The sequence below is a fragment of the Corvus hawaiiensis genome, chromosome 28 (assembly GCF_020740725.1).
Source record: "Corvus hawaiiensis isolate bCorHaw1 chromosome 28, bCorHaw1.pri.cur, whole genome shotgun sequence".
Lineage (NCBI taxonomy): Eukaryota > Metazoa > Chordata > Aves > Passeriformes > Corvidae > Corvus > Corvus hawaiiensis.
Genome location: NC_063240.1, coordinates 3,554,825 through 3,577,545, shown reverse-complemented (window position 1 = coordinate 3,577,545; position 22,721 = coordinate 3,554,825). Strand labels below are relative to the sequence as shown.

The 22,721-nt window shown below is 47.3% G+C and overlaps 1 protein-coding gene across 8 annotated transcripts in view; it reads right to left on the bottom strand.

Moving 5' to 3' along the window:
- Positions 1–22,721, bottom strand: part of DOT1L (DOT1 like histone lysine methyltransferase) — a 75,739-nt gene that overhangs the window by 35,027 nt on the left and 17,991 nt on the right. For all 8 annotated transcript variants that reach the window (XR_007200145.1, XM_048287578.1, XM_048287580.1 and 5 more), the window contains exons 3-10: positions 21,522–21,596; positions 19,179–19,242; positions 17,058–17,286; positions 15,433–15,527; positions 12,692–12,754; positions 4,795–4,850; positions 1,932–2,011; positions 327–395 (exon numbers count right to left, since the gene is read on the bottom strand). Coding sequence is in view for 7 of the 8 variants with exons in the window: in XM_048287578.1 (XP_048143535.1) it covers positions 327–395; positions 1,932–2,011; positions 4,795–4,850; positions 12,692–12,754; positions 15,433–15,527; positions 17,058–17,286; positions 19,179–19,242; positions 21,522–21,596 (731 nt within the window). In the remaining variant the exon portion in view is untranslated. The remainder of the gene's footprint in view (positions 1–326; positions 396–1,931; positions 2,012–4,794; positions 4,851–12,691; positions 12,755–15,432; positions 15,528–17,057; positions 17,287–19,178; positions 19,243–21,521; positions 21,597–22,721) is intronic.

The window sequence follows — 22,721 nt, the reverse complement described above, 5'->3', positions numbered from 1 at the left end:
AGTCACTGCAGCTCTTTGTGGCTGAAGAAATGAATCACACTCTTGAACTCCTGATTTCTCTTCAGCTCCAAACTTGCCCAGGCAGGAACACATTGATGGGACAAACATCAAAACACAGCAGTACAAACCCCAAAAAGTGTCTATTTGCTCCTCTCTCGGGTGGGGTTTTTTTGATTGATTTTAAGTACCTGTCACTTGGTGTGCCCCAATAATCCAACAGCATTTTCTACTTATTTAAACAACTCTAAAAAGCAACAACACCCCCCCAGACACGTTCAGATAATGAATATCCACAACTGTAATAACAATAAAAAGGGCAATCATACCACTCAAGTTTCGACTGTTAATTCTAAAATTTAGAGGTGCAAAAGGTTTTGAGGACACAATTCTCCCACCTGGAAAAAAGGAGAAAAGAAATAAAAAAAAGCACAGTCAGCTCCATTATTTGTTCTAGAAATAACTACTTAATAAATATAACCCAGTACAGAGCCCTAAAGAGCAGCCCTATAAACCTGCCCCTTGTATAGCACTAAAAAAAGAAATAAATCCCTTAATCCTCATTTTGGCAGCCCCAAGAAAGCCAATCTATGATTCCTGCCAGGTGACACCTCAAGGATCACTTTAAAATGAAAGATTTGAAACATTTGGGGAAAAAAAATACATTAATTCTCAGTGGCAATCTAAAGAAATTTCAATTATCTCCTTCCTCCTTGGGATCTTTTATACACAAGCCCCCAAAGCTGTTTTATTTAGAGGCCACTAATCTGCATTTCATGGGTATTTGGGGTCATTCAGCTCAAGGCAGAGCCTGAGCACACTCTGGGAAGAGAAATTAGGTTTCGTCATTGTAAAAGGGTTCTTGAACCAGCCCCACCTTCCCACTGCTCTCAAGCCACCATTAAACAAGTTTGGAAAACGAAAAAGTAAACCAGTTAAATTAAAGAAAACAGCTTAAGTTTGGGAGTTTGATGGTTTGCAGCAGAGCCCAAAAGTCACATTATTTATTTCAGCACAAAGCTGTGCCATGGGAAGCCACAGCTGCTTTGTTCACACCACACATTTTTCTTGTCAGAAATTGTTATTTCTGTCATTTCTGCCACAATCAAGTGAAATTGTTATCCCAGTGGTTAAGAGCAAAGAAAAGACACCCAGGGCAATGGAAAGGCCGTGGTGGGGTTAGTGGGTGTGCAGTGAGGCTTCCCAAGGAGCATCCAGTGACAGTGTCCCTGTTTGCATGGAATTGTGGAACCATTAAGGTTGGAAAAGACCTTCAAGATCTTTAAGTCCAGCACCACCACTATGGTAACCACTAAACCCTGTCCCCAAGTGCCACATCCCCAGGTTTTTGAGCACTTGCAGGGATGGAGACTCCAGCATTTCAATACTCAGGAGTTAACACCCAGCACTGAATGGAACAACTCTGAACAGGAGAACCCAGGAAGTGAGTTCTGTATGGAATTACAGCCTGGCCTTCCAAAGCTGTGCCTCTGCAGCCAAGAATCATGGAATGGGCTGGGCTGGAAGGACCCTGAAGCTCATCCCTGCCATGGGCAGGGACACCTGCCAGTATCCGAAGGTGCTCCAAGCCCATCCAGCCTAGCCTTGCACTCTGCCAGGGAAGCAGGAAGTTTGGCCTTGGCTGTTGAGTGTTTTGTGGGCTCCCAAAAGAGGGACAGATGGCCCAGCAGCTCCTCCCACCCCAACCCTGCTCCAGAGCCGTCCCAGCAGAAGGGATGCTCCAAGGAGCCAGGCAGGTCTGGGCAGCCATGAAGGTGGGAAGTGGAAATCCCAACTGTGGTGCAGACACTTGGCCCCAAGGCACAGAACAAACCTCCCAGCCCAGCTCTGCCAGCTGGAACTGAGCCCCCCTCCCACCCCAGCTCCCACAGGAATCAGGAAACCAAGGGAAAAACATTTCCAGCCGGATTTACCTTCCTTCATGTTCGCAAAGCGCTCCTTCAGCTGGTGATCCACCTCAGGCCCGAAGGCAAAGTTATTCACAAAAATAACACTGCAAAACAATGACCCAGTTAAAGATTGGGGAGCCAGGAACATCCCACAGGGACCCCCCAGCCACATCACAGCCACTTGGAGCCTTCCCAGCCACTCCAGCCATGGACAAACCTGCTGGTCCCCAACTCTACAGCTCCTGCCACCCAACACATGGAGAGCAACACTCAGCACAACAAACTTTATCCTGTTCCTTCTTGGTGGGGGACTTAAAAGATTACAGCAAAATATCAAAATATATTTCAGAACCCCACAATGATTTGGGTTGGAAGGGACCTTAAAGCCCACCCAGCCCCACCCCTGCCATGGGCAGGGACACCTTCCACTGTCCCAGGCTGCTCCAAGCCCCAGTGTCCAGCCTGGCCTTGGGAACTGCCAGGGATCCAGGGGCAGCCCCAGCTGCTCTGGGCACCCTGTTTCTCTTCCAGCTCTAAATTCCCTGTAATGCCAGAAGACAGTAACATCTCAGCACATTTTCCCTGTCCTAAACCCAGCACTTCAGCCCTACCCACAAAAAGAGGAATTGTATCTTTCTTTCTGGGTTAGGAAATTCAATCGAGGGAGGGGGTTGCTCCTGGGGAAAAAAAAAAAATCATATGGAAACAAAGAAATCTGCACAGAGGTAGAATCAGAGGTAGAATCCCATAAATGATAAAAGGGTTTGGGAAAGAACCAGAACATTAAAAAAATAATTTAATCACAGATTTTAAAAGAAACACCCCTTTAGTTTTAAGGTCTCATCAGCCTGGTCTCATTGTCCCTGGTGCCCATTTACTACCAGGCTGCAACAAGAGTCCTCAACAGCTCTTGGAAGTGGTTGAGCTCCCTGCTGAATGAACTTGTCAGGGGAGGTTTGGGATGGATCTCAGGGAAAGGTTCTTCCCCCCGAGGCTGCTGGGCACTGCCCAGGCTCCCCAGGGAATGGGCCCGGCCCCGAGGCTGCCAGAGCTGCAGGAGCGTTTGGACAGCGCTCTCAGGGATGCCCAGGCTGGGGTTGTTGGGGTGTCTGTGCAGGGCCAGGGGCTGCACTGATGATCCCTGAGGGTCCCTTCCAGCTCAGGCTATTCCAGGATTCTGTGAGGTGTAAAAGCCATCCTGGCCTATTGTTCCCACATGAAGAACGGATTTCTTTGCTGGAAAACTCCCTTCCCAGTGCCTCCACACATGAAACGTGTTCAACAAGGACATGGAGTTTAAGAGCAGAAGCCAAAGCTATTAAAACCCACGAACGAAAAAAAAATGTTTATACACCAAGAGAAAAAAAAAGTTTATCTTGCTACGCCTTGCTCTTGGAAATTCAGGAAACCCTGCCTGGCAAGTAAAGCTAGCAGGGGTTTCTTCCTCTTCCTTCCCATGTGCCAATAAAAAAAAGGGCCTTGCAAAAGAGCCAAACATATTAATGGAACTAGAAAACATCCAGGAGATCCAGGAGAGGAAGGGGAAAAGCCAGAGCGTGCAGATGTGTGTTTTTATAGTGTTCACTCTGGCACAGAATTCTGTGTGCACATGCAGGGCACAGGAACCCCGAATCCCCCCCTTGGGCTCAGCCCTCGTTCCAGGAGGTTTTGCCAAGCCACAGGCACAGGGATCCCCTGGAATACACCGGGAACTATGTCCTGGTGCCAGCCTCATCCCTGGCAGTGTCCAAGGCCAGGCTGGACAGGGCTTGGAGCAACCTTGGAGCAAAAGTGGGAGGTGTCCCTGCCCATGGCAGGGGTGGCACTGGATGAGATTTAAGGTCCCTTCCAACCCAAACCATTCCAGAATTACCTGATCCTGCACCAGAGCGAGGTGGAGCAGCACTGAGACACACAATGAGTGCCATGCCACACAAACCAAACATCTCCCAGCACTTCTGGGTGCAGTCAGAGCTCCTTAAGCCAAAAATTCCTCTAAAATTTAAATTAATTCCGAGGAAAGTTGCCCGGGCAGCGGAGGAGTGTGCACTTGGAATAACAAGCAACAAAGCCAAACCCGAGTGCGCTGCAAGGCTGGGACAAGTCTGCCCACAAATTAAAAGGCACCTCCAGAAGAAAGTGAGGGACAGAATCCTGCAGGAGTCACCAGCCTGGCAGACGCCTCCTCCAGGCTCTCAAAACCAGAGCTTTGGGAGCAATCCAGAAATTGCCACAACTCTGAAGGCTTTCAGAGCCCTCTTTGACAACTGCCTTCCATTCCCCCACATAACAGGGTGGCCCAGAAGGTCATATAAAAATAAAGAGGGTTTTTTCTACCCATAAGGCTGAAAGAATGTAAAGCTTTAAAAATACAGACGATTTTTATTGCTTTTAACAAACTTACTCTCCTTCTGCTCCCTCAGAAAGGAGCCTAACCCTCTGTGCAGTTCCTCACATAAATAAATCTTCAAGACAATTAGTTTAAATGAACTTCCAATTTAAGTTGAAACAAACTCACTTGGGTCTCTTCCTTTTTATTAGAGGGAAAGTGAGCCTGTGTGCCCCAACAGCCAAGATAAGGAGAGTTTTGCCAGAATCCCTGACATGAACTATAGGGATATGCAAAACAAATGGGAGGTTTGTGCTCCTCTTATAACCAGAATTTATCTTGGATACACCCTTGTATGGAATATCATGGGACATGCACTCAAAGCCATTCTTCTAGTCAGAAGACAGGATCTGAAGAGGCCAGTGTAAGAGTTGGCAGATAGACTTGGGGTATTTGCTATGGAAATTCTATATAAAAAGCTGGCCAGCCTCCCAATTTCCATTATACAAACTCCCAAATATCCAGCTCAGAAAGCAGCATTCAATTGCTGTACTGTACCTTGTGTTTGCAATCCTCTCCCTCCATTCTTCTGAGAGGAAGTCACCTCTTTCCAGCTTAAAACAAGACAAAGAACACAGAAACACAGAGGAGTTAACAGGGTTCCCTCCTGCTCCCTTCAGAGAGGGACAAACAGGCTGGACCAGCTCCCTGACCCCACAGCAACCAGGGACAAATGAAGCCTTTTGGAAACCCAGAGGTGGAGCAGGGAGAGCTGACCCTGCTCATTCGTCAGATCCCAGAGGTTTCTCCCTCCCTGCTCCCACCCTCGGCCGCTCTCCTGCCTGGGAAGAACAGGGAAGGGTCTCTGGCTGCTCCATGGAGAAGCCAGAAGTGCTGGCATTCATCCCAAAGCTGATCAGCAGATGCCTCCTGAAGCCCCCCAAGGCTGGTGATCTCCCCTCAGCAGAGAGGGCTGAGCATGGATTGGGAAAAGCTCCTGCTGGGAGCCCTGGCTCCCAATCCAGGCTCTTGCTGCACTGCACAAACAAGCATCTGATTTTTGTGGTGCTAAATATAAACCTTGAGCACTTCTAACACTTTCGAGTTGGAAATGAAGTAACAGAAAGGTCTTATTTGAAAATAAATACAGTTCTGACTTCAGTGGCTTGAGGAGCACCTTTCCAATGACACCACATCAAGCGCCAGGTGAACACAGAGCTCTTGCACAGAGGAATGTTTTCTCAGTTGTGTTTTGAAACGAGAGAAGTCCACAGGCCACACTCTTCTGCTGTGCCACAAGTCAGGCAGCAGGAAGGTTGGGGGAGGAAGATAAGAGGAGGAGAGAAAAAATAAGGTGCAACTCTATAATTAATGCTGATGACACCCTTTGAAGATGATGGTTTGTGCCAGAACCTCGGGAACATCAAAGCAACGGCAGCGACTGCTCAGGATCCTTTGTCTGCACCGGTTTCTCTGTATGGGAAGGAGTGAGGATTTCACGTGGCAGCACTAATTCTCATTGAGTGACAACTCCAGAGTGCCAGCACTGCAGTGCAGGCACTGGAACAACTTCCATACCTCAGGGCTGGCTCAGCCTGGGAACAGCCAAAGGGAGCTCCAGGGCCTGGTATGGCTCAGGGACACTGAGGGGGTGACAAACCTGCCTGAGCCACGGGGAAGGACAAAGCCACAGGTGCCAACAGGAATGGGGCTGCTTCCAGGAGGAAAGGAAGGGGAAAACCACCAAAAATGTCCTGCTGCTACACCAGAGGGCTGAGCAAAGAGGACATTCAGGGTTCTCGGGCAAGAGATCAAGAACTTGGTCAAGAGCCTTAAGTACTAGAAACTGAACAGAGCAGGTAAGATTAGCTCAAGTTACTGAGAAATACCTGTTCCACCAGCTGGGCTGAAATCAGATTTAAACCAGAATTACTACCTGTGATCTCCCACCTTTGACATCCCTGCTGCAATAAAAACAAAGGATAAGCTGGAAGCTGAACTCAAAGATCCAACCTTGCTGGGTACTGCCAGAATCTGAACCAGAGACTCAAGATCAAAAAAGTTCCAAGAAGAGTTTTTCTCATCTCATATATAAGGAAAGATTTTTTCTGGATGTCTATTTGTGGACACCACCTCTAGATTGATTTGAAGAGATAATTTTGTCTCAGTCTTATCTATTTTTGTAGTGAACAGCTCCATGGTTGAGTAATTAAGGCGAAGTCCAAGAAAACCACATGACAGGCAACTGTGTTTATTTTATAACAATTTTTGCAAGTCAGCTTCTCTATGGCATCCTCCACACCACCGGCTCCCAACGTCTCCTCAGGGTTTTCATACACTAACGGGGCAAGAAAAACATTGGGAAAACCAGGAAGCACAACCCTAATGCCACAGTCTGCAAGAGAACAAAGAACCAGCGTAACATGAAACGATTTTGAAACGCTAAACTTCATAGAGAGGTCTTGAAATCCAACCTAAGTGGCTGTTAGGCTTTACTTGGGTCCAGTTTCACTGTGTGTTTGCCCTGTCTGTGTGGTTAGAAGAGCACTTATAACCAAAATCTCCAGGTTTTAACCTGATATCACCCATGGTGGATGAACACTTTGCAAGCCAGAGCCATTTAACAATTCAAATGAACCACAGCCCAGCTTAAACACATCTACTTTTGTGTGGCACTGCTTCCCCAGCTCATGCTTTGCCAAGAGTCAAGGGAAAAACCTCACCAGGAAAAACACTGGAGTACAGAAATAATCAGATGAGCAACTGTGGCTGGGAGAAAATGGGCTGTTTTTTCCCCTCTGGAAGAAAGGCAGTGATTCCTGGATGCTCCCCTCTAACAGGGACTGAGCTGCCTGACCCCTGTAACCACTCCTTACCCACTGTGCTGGGGCAGGGATCAATAAATGATGCCGTAAAAGAAGGAAAGGAGCTCCTTGACTCATCAACTGACACAGAGAATCCAAAAAAATCCCCCCAAAATCCCACTTGGCTTGGTGGTTTGCAGTAATTTTGAGAGTGAAACAAGAACTGGAAAGGAAAGTCCAGCTGATTGATCCCTGCCCCAGGGCAGCAGCAGCAGCTGAACCAGCAGAACGTGGTCCATGCTGGACACTCAGGGAGAAGGGGACACATCCACACGGTGACAGCCACAGGGCCACACTCAATCTCTTCCTCCACTGTCCCCTCCCTCATCCTGCTCCTCCTCTCTCTCAGAAACTTAATCTCCTTAGTGAATAATGAATGGAAGGGACCATCTGTAACACAGATATTTTCATCTGATTAGACAATGCAGGAGATGCTTTATCTAACAGGATAATTAGCTCAGCCAAATCGCCTCCAGAGCTGCTGCCTGCACTGCTTCTAAATTTAGAAGCCATAACAGGTTTTTATTCAGGTTTTTCAAACAGACACTGCAGGAATACTCTCAGCAGCATCTGATTCCTGTAACTCTTCCTGCAACTGGATGGAAAGCAGCAGGTCCCAGCCTGGGGGGAGGCAGCCAGAGGTGCACAGAGGCTGTGAGTTCATCATGGAGCAGAGCAGGAAGCTGGGAAGGTCAGGGCCCTGTGCTGAGGAGGAGGGCTGGGTTCTCACCCCAGTGCTGGCCAGGGAGGCTCTCTGGTAACGCTGCACAGAGCCATAAATTCACAGGCAGATGCCTCATTCCAGCCGCCTCCGTGCAAACACTTGGCTCCCGAAAAGCCGGCATTTCTGCCTGGAAAAGTACACAGGGCTATTTTTAGGTCCTTGTTCTTTTCAAAAATAACCGGAGGCACGAATCCAAACCTCCAAAATGTGGCATCATTTCAAAGCCACAGGGGACGTTTGGAGGGCTTTTCAAATACCAAAGCAGCAAATTTCCCGCTGAAATGGGGCAGTCAAAACGATCAGGAACAAACAGCTGGCTCATCCTTCCCTGAGTGCAGCTCCTGGCGGCAAGGAAGTTTTGAGGTACAGGTGATGTCAGCCACCATCACAAACCAGGTCCTGGGCACTGGAACTCCCACACAACCCCCTGCTTCTGCTCAGAACAGGAAAAGCGGGCAGACAGGCAGGCCAGACTTAGGGAAGAGACCTGCAGGCCACAGAGCCAGGCTTGCACTGATTTATGCCCCAAACTCATCCCCAACCCCCAGGGCCGAACCAGCTCCAGCCACCAGAAGCTCCTGGGGTTTCTTGGGAGCAGACAGAGGTGTCCATCCAGCCCAAATCCCACCTTCAGGAATGCTGACCTGCTTCCTGCTCTTGGTTTGATCATCGTTGCCACCTCCTGCTAACACGAGATTTATGGAGCAGGGCAGGAATTCTGTTATAACAACCCTGAGTAAATAAACACAAAACTAATCCTGGTTCTCAGCAGAGTCCAACATGGGACTGCACCAACTCCCAACTGCTCTGAGCTCAGCAAGGGATCCTTCAATTTGTGCTTATTCTGTCTCCAACATTTGGAATTTTGGGACCTCAGGAAGAATTTTGCAGGGACAAAGTTTCCAGAAAGACAAAGATGCCGGGGTTTCCATTCCACATCTTGCTGCGTGCTCCAGCACACCATGAACAAGCCTGCTTCGTGTTTTCTTCTCTCAGGGAAAGGGAACAACAGGTCACAGGCACTGAGAACTCAACAAAAACCAAAAAACACCAAAAACTTTCTTCAAGGGGAGCCCAGGAAGAGAAGCACTTTATGCTACTGAGCAACCTCAGCCTCCTGGCCCAGATACCTGAGATGGCTCCGATTTGGAGGCCACTTGAGGATATTTACAGTCGGAAACCATGCAAACCCATCTGCCTCTTAATTGCCATGCCGGGTTTTAATTTGATGGCTGCACATATGCAGGAATTCCCCAAGAAAGGCTCTCTAATTAGCCAGGTCTAATGACCTTCCAGAACTCTCCTGCTTCCTTCAGATGGTTTTACTTGAAAAGAGTGGGGTAATGTTGGAAACTTCTCAGTTCCATGGGAAGAGAAAGGAGAAGATAAAAGGAGTTGGAACAAAGGGAGATGTGTTGGAAGTGGGACATTCTAGTCCAAAAAGCTGAAGCAGATGATGATGATGATGATGATGAAAAGCTCTAGAGGAGGATCCTTCCCTTGGGATGCAGGAGAGAAGAGCAGCAAAGAATCTGATTTTCCCCTAAATGAGCAGGAACTGCACATTCCCAAGCAGGGCAGAGGGTGTAAATATTCATTTAACAGGATTATGAGACTCAGTGACCAACAACAGCTGGAGATCAGGAGCCTCCCAAGCCAGTGCATGAGGAGCAAATTCCTCCCACTCCTCTCATGCCCCACACGGATCTCCCCCCTCTCCAGCTGCAGGGATGATCCAGCTGTGGCTCTGCAGAGCCTTGGGCATCCAACACCCCCCAGGACACTTTGCCACCTGCAACTGGGGAAGTTTAATGCTCTTTTATCACCAAGTGACTACAGAACAACTGAGGCTGCAATTTTGTGTGGAACCATTGCTCAAGAGGGATTTTTTTTATATAATTGTGGACAAAATAGGGTGGAAATACACCTGAACAATCGGGATTTATTTAAATGCTGTCACTGGGCCTTGCTCTACAGCATTCATGTCCAAGCTCAGAACTTCCAGCAGTAACAAGAACAATCCAGTGGGGAAAACCAGGAGGTGAATTTGAAGGCTGCAGAACAATTTGGTGAGGCAACAGTGACTGCCCTTCTCTCCAAGGCTTTTCAAACACAAGTTTATTGTTTGGAGAGTTTGGGGGGTGGTCATGGGTTTTTTGTTTGTTTACATTCCTAGCAACTTTTCTTTTAATGGTAATCTGAAAAAATCCTGTTGGGAGGATTTGGGGCAAGTTACAAACATCATGAGCTTCTGAGTCTCTTGGACTGCTGCAAAAGGCAGAAAGGACAGAAAATATTTCTCAGAAAGATTGTACCAGGTGGGAAGGCTGGAGATGGTGAAAAGCCACAGAGGTAATAATTTCCCAAGGAAGAAGGAATTGTTGAGATGCACAAACCCAAACAAGCATGGAACCCTCTACTGAAGTCAACTTCTCAGCAAATCACTTTCCATGGAGAACCCAAAATCCATTTGAACTGGAAATCTCTAACTGTCCTGGGATCCTGGCTGTTAAATTAATCTAAAAACCCAGCACGCCCCTGCAGGCCCAGCTCCAGGATTTACTGCTGCCTTATGCACCACAGTTTTCACTTTTACAACAAGACAGAACCACCCTCCACAAAGTTCAGCCAAAGCTGCAGGTGGGATCTGAGATTCTTCCCACTGAACTTCTGCCAAGCTCCCTCCCCTCCTCCAGCACTTGATTCTTCTCAAAACATTGATTTTTCTTATGACTGCCTGTAACACTGGAGTGGAATTCACGAGTTGAGCTCTGCTGATGACAGATTATTTCAATTTGTGCTTATTTTGTCTCCAACATTTGGAATTTTGGGACCTCACGAAGCATTTTGCAGGGACAAAGCTGTTTTCCAGAAACACAAAGATGCCGGGCTTTCCATTCCACGTCTTCCTGTGTCCTCCAGCTGCACTGTGAGCAAGTTTGCCCTGTGTTTAACAGTCACCTATAGCAGGTGCTGCTAAGGAGCTCCTAAAGAAAATAAACTGCCTGGCAAAAGTCTGTTTGATGAATAAAAATCAAATAAAATCTGCCCTGCGTGCCTACAGTAAAAGCCCAAAATCTGTGCTCAAGCATCACTCCAAGGTGACAGGAAACCAACTTTCCTTCAGACAAGAAGTGCTGCAAGTGTTTCACTCTTCCCAAAAAAACCCCCAGATTGCATATTCAGGGAAATTTTACTCTAAACACTGCAGAAAACAGTTATAAAAGCCAAAGAACCTGGCAAAAATAAGTAGCTTTGTTTCAATATAGCACCAGACTCTGTCACTTGGAATGCTCAATATGGAAATGCTGCCTAAGGCAAGCAATATGCTTCCAATATTTTAGTCCAAGTTCCCCTCCTATTCCTTCAATTACCCAGCTCAGAAGCAGAGTATCCTCAGGAACAATTCCCTTCATGTCATGCCAGCTGGGTGACACAATGGAAAAATGCCATATGGCCACTTCAGGAAAAGTAAAGCATTCCCAGTGCTCCCACAGCAGGAAGGAATTAGCAGCCTGATATCAATCCTGCTGCAGACCAGCCCCCCAGCAGGCCCAGCATCCCCTGGATGGGAATCCCACTATCCAGAACAGGAATTCCAGGTGGGACCATCACCTTCCCAGCCTGCTTCCCAAAGGGAGAGCTGGAACAGCTTCACTACAAACTGAGAGTGCCAAGGATCCCAGCAGACAAAAAATTGGGAAATAAAGGCTGGGCAGCTCCAACTTGCCATGGATCCCACACTGCTGGGATGCTGAAGCCACGTGGATCACTCCATCCCAGGAACATGGCAAGGAGGGCTCTGCACAGAAGGGAAGGAACAGTTCCCCAACCCTTGCTCACAGCTGGATGCAGGACACGTGTCCAGCTGCAACCTCTGAGCAGTGGCCCAGCTTCCCTGGGATATTAGGGAATATCCCTGATCCACCCAGCCTCTTCCCTGACCATAGGAAAGTGGCAGAAGCATAAATAGATGTGTTTTCAAAACTCCCAGTGGGTTCCTATTGTACATCCATTTCCTGGCTGGAAAGTGATTAACCAGGGAGCAGATTTTCTTAATGACAATTACTAAGGGGAAGAAAGGGAAAAGGGAAGTAATGACACTGGACAGTGCATGGATTTGCACAGGCCTCACACCATCCCTGGAGTGCAAAACATCCTCAAAGATAAAGAAACATCAGGAGGAAGATAAAGAAATCCCAACACAACCCTTGCCACAGGCAGGAAGATCCCCCACGGTGACCCATTTACCCCCCCTGCTCCAGCTCAACCCTCAGAGCATCCAATTCCAAACCTTTCCAAATCAGAACTAACCACCCACCACCCTCCCCTGAGAGCCATCCAGCTGTTAACTGCTCCTGGAGCATCCTGCTCCAATCTCCATCCATCCAGAACCTCCACCCCCTGCCACCCCATCCCCTCCAGAACCACTCCCAGGTGGCCACACCTTCCCCTGCCTGCAGAACCAAAGCTTCAGCTTTTATTTCCAGCAGGAGAGGTCAGAACCCCAAGGAGGAGCTGCCACACCTGGAAAAAACCCCAATCCATGGCGAGAGGGAGGGACAAAGGAAAAGGGGATTTAACACAAACAGAAGACTCATGGCAGCCCCAGTCAGAACAACACTTTAGAAGAATAAATCTTCCAGGAGTTTCTGGAAAGACCTGGAAGTGCTCCCAATAACACCATGCCCCATGTCAGGCAGAGAGAGGGGTCTGGGAGGATATATTGGAAACACCATCCCCAGGAGCAAGATCAGAGCCAGGAATCAGCTGTGGCTCAGCTGCTGGTGGCTGAGGAAGGGCTGGAGGGGACTTCACAAACTCTGCACTGAGTGTGGATCCCGATCTGCAGCTGAGTGTCACTCACTGTGTATTCTGCATGTTTCTTCCCATACCATTTCATCCATTTTCTGAACTCTCTGTCCATCGTCTGCAAGAGGGAGGAAAACCAAAACCAGCTATTAGGACAGCTCATATTTCCAGTTCCATCAAAGCAATGGAGACACGGCTCTGAAACACTCACTGACCCCCAAGAATCCTGTCTGGTTGGAGGCTTTTTGCCATTAACATTCCAAGGCCAGGCAGACACAGAGCTCCTGCTGTTCAGTTTCCTTAAAAAAACCAAACCCCCACTTCCTTAGGGCTGAGGCATCTTCACCCCCCTTTCCATGGAAGTTCCATGTTCTAAGAAAAGCCCTTACACTGCCCAGCACTAAAAATGGCCCAGCCTTAAGTCGTGGTGCATCCTCCCAGAGGGAGGAGGAAGGGGCAGCCCAGCCTAAGCCCAGGGAGCAAAGGGACAACCAGGACAAAGCCAGGTCTGCTGGGGTCACTGAGGAGGCAGAAAGCAGCAGGCAAAGTATCCCAGCAGCAAACAGAGAGAGAATCCTGCTTCCCACAGCAACTGGGAATGCTTCAAACTGCACCCAAATACACCAGGGTGCAGAGGAGGGAGACCTGCTGCTGTTTTCTGTAGTCCAAAGAGGGAAGAAAGGAACAAAATCCAATATCCAGACAGCTCAGTGCCTCCTCACACATCCCCATCACCACATTTCCAGCAGCCTGGTCCCACCTGATCTTTAGGATTTGGCCCAAATTTGGAGGTGAGTCTCCCTCTCTGGGGACATTCCAAACCCACCTGGACACATTCCTGCTCCAGGTGACCCTGCCTTGTACTGGATGATCTCCAGAGGTCCCTTCCAACACCAACTATTCTGTGAGAGAAGCCCAGCAGCAATTCTGATCCCACTGACAATCCAGAGATGGTAGATCCATCAGCAGCTCAGCAAAACTCTGTGTGTTGATGGGCATGTTTTAAACCTCTTTATGCTCAAAAGCGCTCCAAAGCTGAGCAGGGTAACTCAAAAATCCCCAGCAGTTTCGTGCATGAGCTTACATTTTAATTTATTAAGGCAATTACACTAAAGCAAATCCATAACATTCTTCCTCTTCAGGTGAAGCTTTTCAAAATCTATTATCCATCAATTATCTGGGAACTATTATCATGGTACCCAGGGATGTGGTGCCACAGCCAATCTTAACTGGAAACTCAATCCAACTTCTTCCACAAATATTTGGTGGAAAACCCTAACACAGGCACAAGGCAGCTGCACACACACTGACACTGCAGCAGCTCGTTGGCTGGTAAATCTGACAGGATTTAACCAGGGACATAATGCAGAATGTTTTGTTCACCCAGTAATCTCATGGAAGACTTGTGAAACTGAAGGTAGCCCAGCAGTGACTACTCCTAGTATTCCATTTGTGGGTCATTCTTTTGTTTGCTGTTTTCACTAAAGCCTTGTGTTTGCACAGTGACAGGAAGGGGGAATAATGAAAGCGAGAATGTCACTTTTCCTTATAATGCTGATCTTTAATGATAAACACAGAGGGGATTCCTGGCCTTGTAAAAGCTCCAAAGTGAAACCAGGATGTTCACACAGAGAGACTGCAGAGCCCTCCTGGTAAAAACTTCCACTGAGTCCTGGCAGGGGAAACAAAGTGGATTTTTAGGTCCTTGTCTGATCCTCCTCACCACTGTGTTTATGCATTTTTGCCCACATCACTGAAAAGCAGGATCAAGGACTTTTATTTATTCCCTCCCTCCATGAGGGATAATTTTCCAGCCTGACCAGGCTGAATCAGTGTGTTTTGACAATTCAGAGGGATCAGTTCCTGTTCAGGCAAACTTCTTGTGGTAAGACATAACTGACCTTCCCTGGGTGCTTGTGGCCTCCCAGGTTTGCCTTGAACTCATCATCTCTGTGTGTCCCATTGGCACAGGATTAGAAGTGTAAAGAAACCTGACTAAAGCAGCCTGACTAAACATTATCACACAATCATTGAATGGTTTGGGTTGGAAGGGACCTTAAATATCATTTAGTTCCACCCTCTGCCATGAGATACCTTCCACTGTCCCAGGCTGCTCCAAGACCTGTCCAACCTGGCCTTGGACACTTCCAGGGATCCAGGGGCAGCCACAGCTGCTCTGGGCACCCTGTGCCACCCTCACAGCCAAGAATTCCTTCCTAATCTCTGATCTAAATCTCACCTCCTTCAGCTTCAGGCCATTTTATGGTTTTCTTCACTAAGGTGCCTCCTAAGCAGTCACACACCAGACACCCAGCACAGGCCTCAGAGGAGCCTCTGGTGGTTTAATAACTGAAAAAGGGGCATCACCACCACAGGCAGACACATGGCCTTTAAAATATTTAAGAAGTAATAGTTTGGTGAATTTATTCCTGGATTTGCTGCCTGCTGTGGCCTCTGGGAGCTGCATTAGAGCATTGCAGACACAGAATGACTGCAGGTATTTGGGTGAAGCTTATACTGCACTCCCTTTTGAATAGGCCCTGCCATTATTGTTAAAAGAACTTTCAAGGCCTGAAATCACTCTAGAAAGATGCCAGTGCTCCTTCTGAGCACTCCAGACTGGACACAGCTCTTTCCTCAAGCACATCCTTGCATTGCAGGCTGACATTTCACTGCTCCAGGACTGGCTGATCTGAGAAGCAAAAACCCAGCGGGGCTGAAGTTCTGCTTTTCCTGCACCGCTGAGTTACTGCACCAACACCCTGCACACCCCAGGCTCACCCCAGGCTCACTCACCTCGGCGTATTTGGCTGGAATATCAGCTTTCTCCACTCCGTAGTGATGTTTGCAGTTTGTGGCCGCAGCCACTTGAAGCACCACCTGCCCCACACCTGCAGGGAACAAAAACCCCAGAGCTGAGAGGGCTTCCAGGGAAACCACTGCAAAGGGAGAGAAGCTCTTAGAGCAAAGTGCACACAAAAAAAGCAGCTGAACTGTGGGACTGGGCTGAGGGCAGTTTCAGCTGCCAGGTGTCTGACATTCCCAGCTGGAAAGCACACTGCAGGCACTGGGCATTCCCAAAGCCATTCCCACTTCCCTGGTGCTGCTCAGCCCCAAGATTAGAGCAAGAAACACCTGATTTATTTCTGGGGGTAGCAGATTCAAGTATCTGCCATGGGCCTGTGACCCAACCAGCAGCACTCCAGGGCCTCAGATAAGATCTTCTTTAACCTTCTTGGACAAACAATTGTGAGAATCTATGGAGATTTTTTTTTCCTCCAGATGGAAAAGAGTTTCTCAGCTCTGATGTCTTTCTAAAGGTCTCATCTGAATATCAGTCCCTGACAGGAAATTTCAGACAGTCCCACTGAGAGAGGAAGAGGAGTAAGAAAATCACTGAAGAGCCTGACTGGAGATGTTTTAAGGTTTGGGGGGATAGTAATCCTACTGTATTTGAATTTAAAATATATTCTAAATATATTTTATATGCTATTTTAATATAATAATTACTTAATATTATTTAATGCAATATTTAATTCTCCTACAATCTACTATTTTATTATGCGTAACATCTATAAATATTAAATATTTATTTATAATTGTTTTATATTTAAAATATAGAGTTTTTTAAAATATATTTTTGCCCAGAAGTCCTGTATCACACCAACAACTAAACCCACGCATACTTGTTTGGGTTTAAATGTGCTAAAACATCAGAACACATCAAGCAAGAGGGGACATTTTTATTACTCCTTTCCTGTTCTGAACCAGATTATACCAAGAAAAAGAACATCTCCTTACTCAGTATCTCTCTTGCACATGTGCTTGAGTCATACCTGGTTTCCTCACCAACTAGACACATCTATTTCCTTTTAAAACTTGACTTTGTTGCAGCTGTGGGTTAGATTTTGTGGGGTTTCACAACTGTTCAAGCGAACTATTAAAGCTTTTTTGACACACTGACAAGTCAGAGGCAAAACAACCTTCATTTTTGGATTCCACACCAAGTGTTTCACGTGGTAAGGGTCAAGAACTCCCATGTTCAGATACAAAGGGCATAAAGCAAATCCAGTGAAAACAGATGAATCCTTTGGAATGCAACTTTATGGGTCAAACATCATTTTTAACATTGCTTCCCCTTCACAAGTGTATCCAACAATACCAACAGAAACCAAGGGCTTTGTAACAAGGGTTTATTGCACTGCAGGCTGATATTTCACTGCCACCAGAAAAGAGGTCTGGGCTGTTTGTTTGGTCCATTTAATCATGGCATGAAAAGCAGGAGCATCTTTGGGGATTATCTAGAAAAGATGCTTATCCGGCAAGACAATCCCTAGTCCTGGTTTGCTTCCCAAATATGGGGATTTTTAAAGTATAAACAGCAAAGAAAAAGAGAAAAAAGGAGTTATTTGGTCACTTACCACTGCCCAAGTCAACGAACAAATCATCCTCTGTCATTTTAATCTCATCAATCATTTGGGCCACCAAGTCAAAGGAAGTTTCTCCGTAGACCTCAGGGGAGAAGGGCTCGTAGTTGTTGAGTTTCTCAGGGTCTGTGACCGAGTGGTTGTAGACCTGCTGCAGGATGTGCCTCAGGAGCCCGTTGGAGGGACGTGTGTTCAGCTTCATGGGCTGCGTCGTCCCCTTCCACTGCAGGGGGACAGCGGGGACAGGGGTGAACCCACCATGGAGACAAGGAAACAGCACCAAACCCAGCTGAGAAATGAGGGACACTCCCCTCCCAGCCCCTCTCCCCCAGCTTGGGCTGCAGGTGCTCCTTAAAGATAAAAACAGTGACCGGAACTGGAGCCAGGCTGGGAGAGCTGGGGGTGCTCACCTGGAGAGGAGAAGGCTCCAGGGAGAGCTCCGAGCCCCTTGCAGGGCCTAAAGGGGCTCCAGGAGAGCTGCAGAGGGACTGGGGACAAGGCATGGAGGGCCAGGACCCAGGGAATGGCTTCCCAGTGCCAGAGGGCAGGGCTGGATGGGATCTTGGGCAGGAATTGTTCCCTGGGAGGGTGGGCAGGCCCTGGCACAGGGTGCCCAGAGCAGCTGGGGCTGCCCCTGGATCCCTGGCAGTGCCCAAGGCCAGGCTGGACATTGGGGCTTGGAGCAGCCTGGGACAGTGGGAGGTGTCCCTGCCCATGGCAGGGGTGGAATGGTATGAGCTTTAAGGTCCCTCCCAACCCAAACCCTTCTGTGACACTGCAGAAGCTGCACACCAGCAGCTGCCCTGCACTTTGTCACACCTCAGCCAATAGAGAATTTCACAGGCGATAAAGGGGAATTTAAAGAGATGCAAAAACCAGCAGGCAATGTAAAGCTCAACGCTGAATAGAGTTGGGGTGGGTGTAAAGGTTTGTTCACTCCTTTTTTCTTTACTATCCCCACTGAAGTGATGCTGGCTGTCACCACAAGAACAGGTTAATTTTGCTTCAGGAGCTGTCCCATGGGAGGGATCAGATGCACTCAAACAGGGAGTGGCAGGAAAGAGATGGAAATCAAGCTTCCTTTCTTCCTCAGAAAAAAACCCCTATCCTAAGCAGAAAAGTTCTTAAAGTTTTAAAAATGTCTACCTCTCCCTTTGATAAAAACAAACCAAAAACGGGCAATTCCAGGACCCCTCCTAAACAATTCCTGTGAGATTCAGATGGGAAGGAAAAAATTAAACCCATCAGGTTTGTCAGTTCAGACAGCAATGGCAAATGCTGAAGAGCTGCTAATATTTAGCTATTAACCAACATACACACGAAGGTGCCTGAATCCAAAAAAAGCACAAGTTTTTAAGGCCCAAAAAATTAAGAAAATCCCAGCAAAAAAGGCTTGTTGCCATAACTGCACACTTCAAATAATTCTATAAGCGCAGCAGAGAAAAAAAATCCACCTATGCTTTGAAATTCAGCAGAATAGTAACATTATTCACTGTTCATGTTCTGCCTCCTCCAGTTCCACCTTTTATGGGGGGTAAGAGAACCAAAAAGCTCATTAAATTGGCCTGAAAAGAGATTACATTCTGCTTTAGCCAGTGATCCCACAGGCCAGAGCAGCTGAACTGTGGCAAGGAAATTCCTAAGCCATGGATCACTTCCACAACACACAGGAGAGTTCATATGGATTATTTAAGTACCCATAAGTCACAGATTTCCCTGTGCAAAAGTTAATCTATATGAGAAATTCCTGGGTTAAACGCAGACAAACCTTTCCTTCTCTGCTGCTTCCAAGTGCTAAAATAACAGTGCCAGAAGTGCAGAAGGAAGAGCAACAGCTCTGAATTTGAGAACAAAAAGTGGTGTTTGATTTCCTTTCTTTCTGTAAGAATATCCCTCCAATACTAACTCCTTGACTGCCCAGGTGTGATCAAGAAAATAAGTTTATTACCAAGCTCAAGCCCCCCCCGAAACATGGAAGTGCTGGGTATTGCTGATGCTACAGGAGGAGCAGGTATAACGCAGCACAGAGTCAGTCACCCCTTTCTGCTGCTCTTCACCACCTGAATTCAAACCTGGCACACAAAAATGATGGCAGGGCCCCAGTTCAATACTTACCAACTGGTGGATGCTGTCGATGGCTCGGTTGTACTTGTCACACAGTCTCTGCATGCTCTCAAAGCTGGAGGGAGAACACAGGGGCAGCTCAAAACAGGCAGGTTTGAAGGTAAAACCTTGGGGTTTTCCATCCTCTTGCTTAGTAGGTATTTAGGGTTTGTTTCTCTCAGGATATGGAATTACACACACAGATTTAAGACTTTGTTTCCTTTAAATAAAATCCCCAGTAGACCAGGAGTACATGACAAGTAATATTAGTTCCTTTATTGTAAATCATACTGATAAAGTTCTGTATTCTCAGAACCTCTTCTCCGTAATTTCAGCTGCACAGAAATTTAAGAGATCTGTACATTTTTCTCCTTTTTGCTGTCATCTCTCCCAATAATCAGCCCTGAGACAAGCAGATGCTTTTCCAGAAACTCACTCTGGGACTGAAAATGCAGCCAGGGCCAGGACACAGCCCAAACTATCACCCACCAGGAAAGCCTGGGGATTGCTCCATGGGCTGGCTGGGATTATGGTCAGCCCAGGCAGATACCTTAATGACACAAACTGAGAGGATTAAATCAATTCATCTCAGGCCAGGAAATAAAAGATATTCCTGGGAACATCAATTGTTACGTAATCAGACCCACAAAGCAGCAGCAAAAACAATACAAGGAGTTACAGGACTGACATCATAAACCATGGGCATTCCCAAAGCTGGGATGGGATGGTGGGACCAGGGGACATCAGAAGGGACACTTCAGTCTCTTGTGATCCTCAAGGTCACTACACTGGCCAGGACACCTCTCCCATGAGTTCTGCCCATTCCATTCCAAGCTTCCACCTGCCTGTGCCTGTTCGCACGCTGGGAAAAGCAAGAGGCTGCAGCAGGGTTTGTCTGCATTTCCATAACCTGCTGCTCTCTCCTTCACATCCTTGGCTCAGCCCATCTGCTGCCAGTGAGTTTTTTGACAATTTTTTTCAAAGGAAGATAAAAGACTGAAAAAAACCCAAAATTCTAGTTCATTACTTCCTTGAAAAGCTGCAGGAAGGTGGTAGGGAGTGACTTTGGGGAACAGAGGGGTTTCACTTTTATTCAGCATTTCTGCCAACCACACCAATGGTCCCCAGTGAAACAAACCCAGTGAGGGTGCCAGAACCACAAAATTACAGCACTGTGAGTAATCCACAAATCCAAACTAATGGATTTTAATGACAAGGGATGCTTGACCCTGATTGCTCCTTTTGAATTTTCCAGGAGAAAGAGAGGGACTAACAAGTCTTGCAATTAAACAACTGAAAATTGAGAGAAGAGGAAGCAATACCTTAAGCAGATCCTGACAGAAGTATCCGGTGCTTGGGAGGTTTAGGTTGGATATTGAGAAGAAGTTCCTGCCCCCGAGGCTGCTGGGCACTGCCCAGGCTCCCCAGGGAATGGGCCCGGCCCCGAGGCTGCCAGAGCTGCAGGAGCGTTTGGACAGCGCTCTCAGGGATGCCCAGGCTGGGGTTGTTGGGGTGTCTGTGCAGGGCCAGGGGCTGCACTGATGATCCCTGTGGGATTCAGCTCAAGATATTCCAGGATTCTACTCAGAGCAATGCAGCTTCATCTGTAAACTTTGTTCTAACAGTTCAATCATTCTGTGGACTTGGATAAATTCAGTATTTCCCATGAAGGCAACTAAGGAGGTTTCTGTAAACTGCAGCTTGAGCATTACCCCTTTTCCCAGTCTCAGTAGAGCCAAGTCCATGCACAGAACCTCAAACCTTCCACAGACACACCACAGGTCAGGATCTGCCTCTCCCAGCCCGGAGGGGAATGTCCCATAACAGACATTCATTTAGAACAGCTCGTGGCTATGAATTCCCATGTAACTGAGGCACCTCAGAACCCCTGTACTGCCCACAACACCCCTGGGAATGTCACCTTTTAATTCAGCCCCCACCCAGCAGGAAGGGGAGGGAGGGGAAGGTGCACCTCCCACTGACAGAGCTCTGTGGTGCCCTGTTGTGAACAGGAGTTCCTGGTTACTACAGGAGCAGAAACCTCTCTGCCATTGAGATTCCCACCCTGGCCGCACTCCAAGGGCGCAGATACCGATCATTGTTTCACAGTGAGTAATTCAACGTACAGCAGAGCTGCACTTGAGCTGTGTGGAGTTTCCAATTATGTCCTTAATCCAACTGCCTTTGCCAATGTTGCTGTTACACATTTCCTACCAAAATAACTCCGGCAGAGCCTGAAGCCAGTTCTGAGAGAAAACTTCGGCTGGTAGTGTCTAAGAATAACCAGTTACACACGGGTTCACTACACCCCGTGCTGGCCTGAACTCCTGCTGGGAACAAAAACATTCCTCTCACCTTTTTGTATCATAGTCAATTAAAACATAGTTTTCCATGGCAAGCTTGAGATCTGGGATTTCTTCACAGACCCACCTGGAAGGAGAGAAGAAATAATGATGAGAGGTATTGCCAATTAAGAGTAATAAGGTCATTTGTCTCAATTCTGGGCTGCTTTACATGAAGAGAGGATACTGCAGCAGCCCTGGGAGCTCACAATACTGCCAGGAATAAGGCAGACATCATGGAAAACTGCAACAGTTCACATTTGTACTGAATAAACAGCAAGATGCCTGTAGACACTGGCAGGAGCATAAAGCTTCAAAATGAGGTGATAAATGTATTCCACGTGTCTAAAATACTCAAAGTCATGGCTGATGTTAATCTAACATAAAATGCAGAAGTGCAGCATTTCCAAAGAATTCTGAGGCTGCAGGAAGCTTTGACAAAGCGAAATGTGGAGAAGACATTTCCCACAGCAGCCCAAAAACCCTGTCACCAACCACTCAGTGCCAGGATATTCTCCTCTGGGGAGTGCCTAAACTGCTCTTAAACCTTACACACCCAACAAAACCCGATTTTTCGAAGTTCTTTTGATAAAAGACCCCTTTGATACTCTGAATGAACACAGCCCTGTATGTTGTGGCCATCAGAAAGGGAAAGCATGTGCCCACTTGCAGTGCATCCAACAATGGCAGCTCACAGGAGAGAGCTTCACTTGTGGAATGGAGGAAGATTGATTCCCTTCAAAGGCAATTTAAAAGCCACAGAAGCTCTGCACACACTTTCCTCCACAAATATCAAATTGGAGAGCACTGTCAGCATCAAAAAGCCCCACATCACAGGACGAATCCCAAGAGGAATCGCAGAATTTCTTCCTCATGAACCTTGCTCCATTCTTCACTATTAAAATGGTGGGAAAAAAAATAATAATAATGACTAAAGAGCCAACAGTTCTGTTCCTTCTGGCTGATTCACACATGGTAAATAACGACACAGGCCAGTGAAAACCAGAACTTGGACATGTATGGCTGACTCTCCTTTGGTATCTCTCATCTCCCCTAAAAGCATCAGGGCTCTCCCTGCAAACTTTGTACTCTTAAATCACAGCAACAGGCAGTCAACAGCTGCCTACCAGCAGCTTGATCCCTGTGTCCCTTCCAGCCTGGGATATTCCATGATTCCACTGCCTGATGAGATAAAGGCTTCCTTGCATTCTCT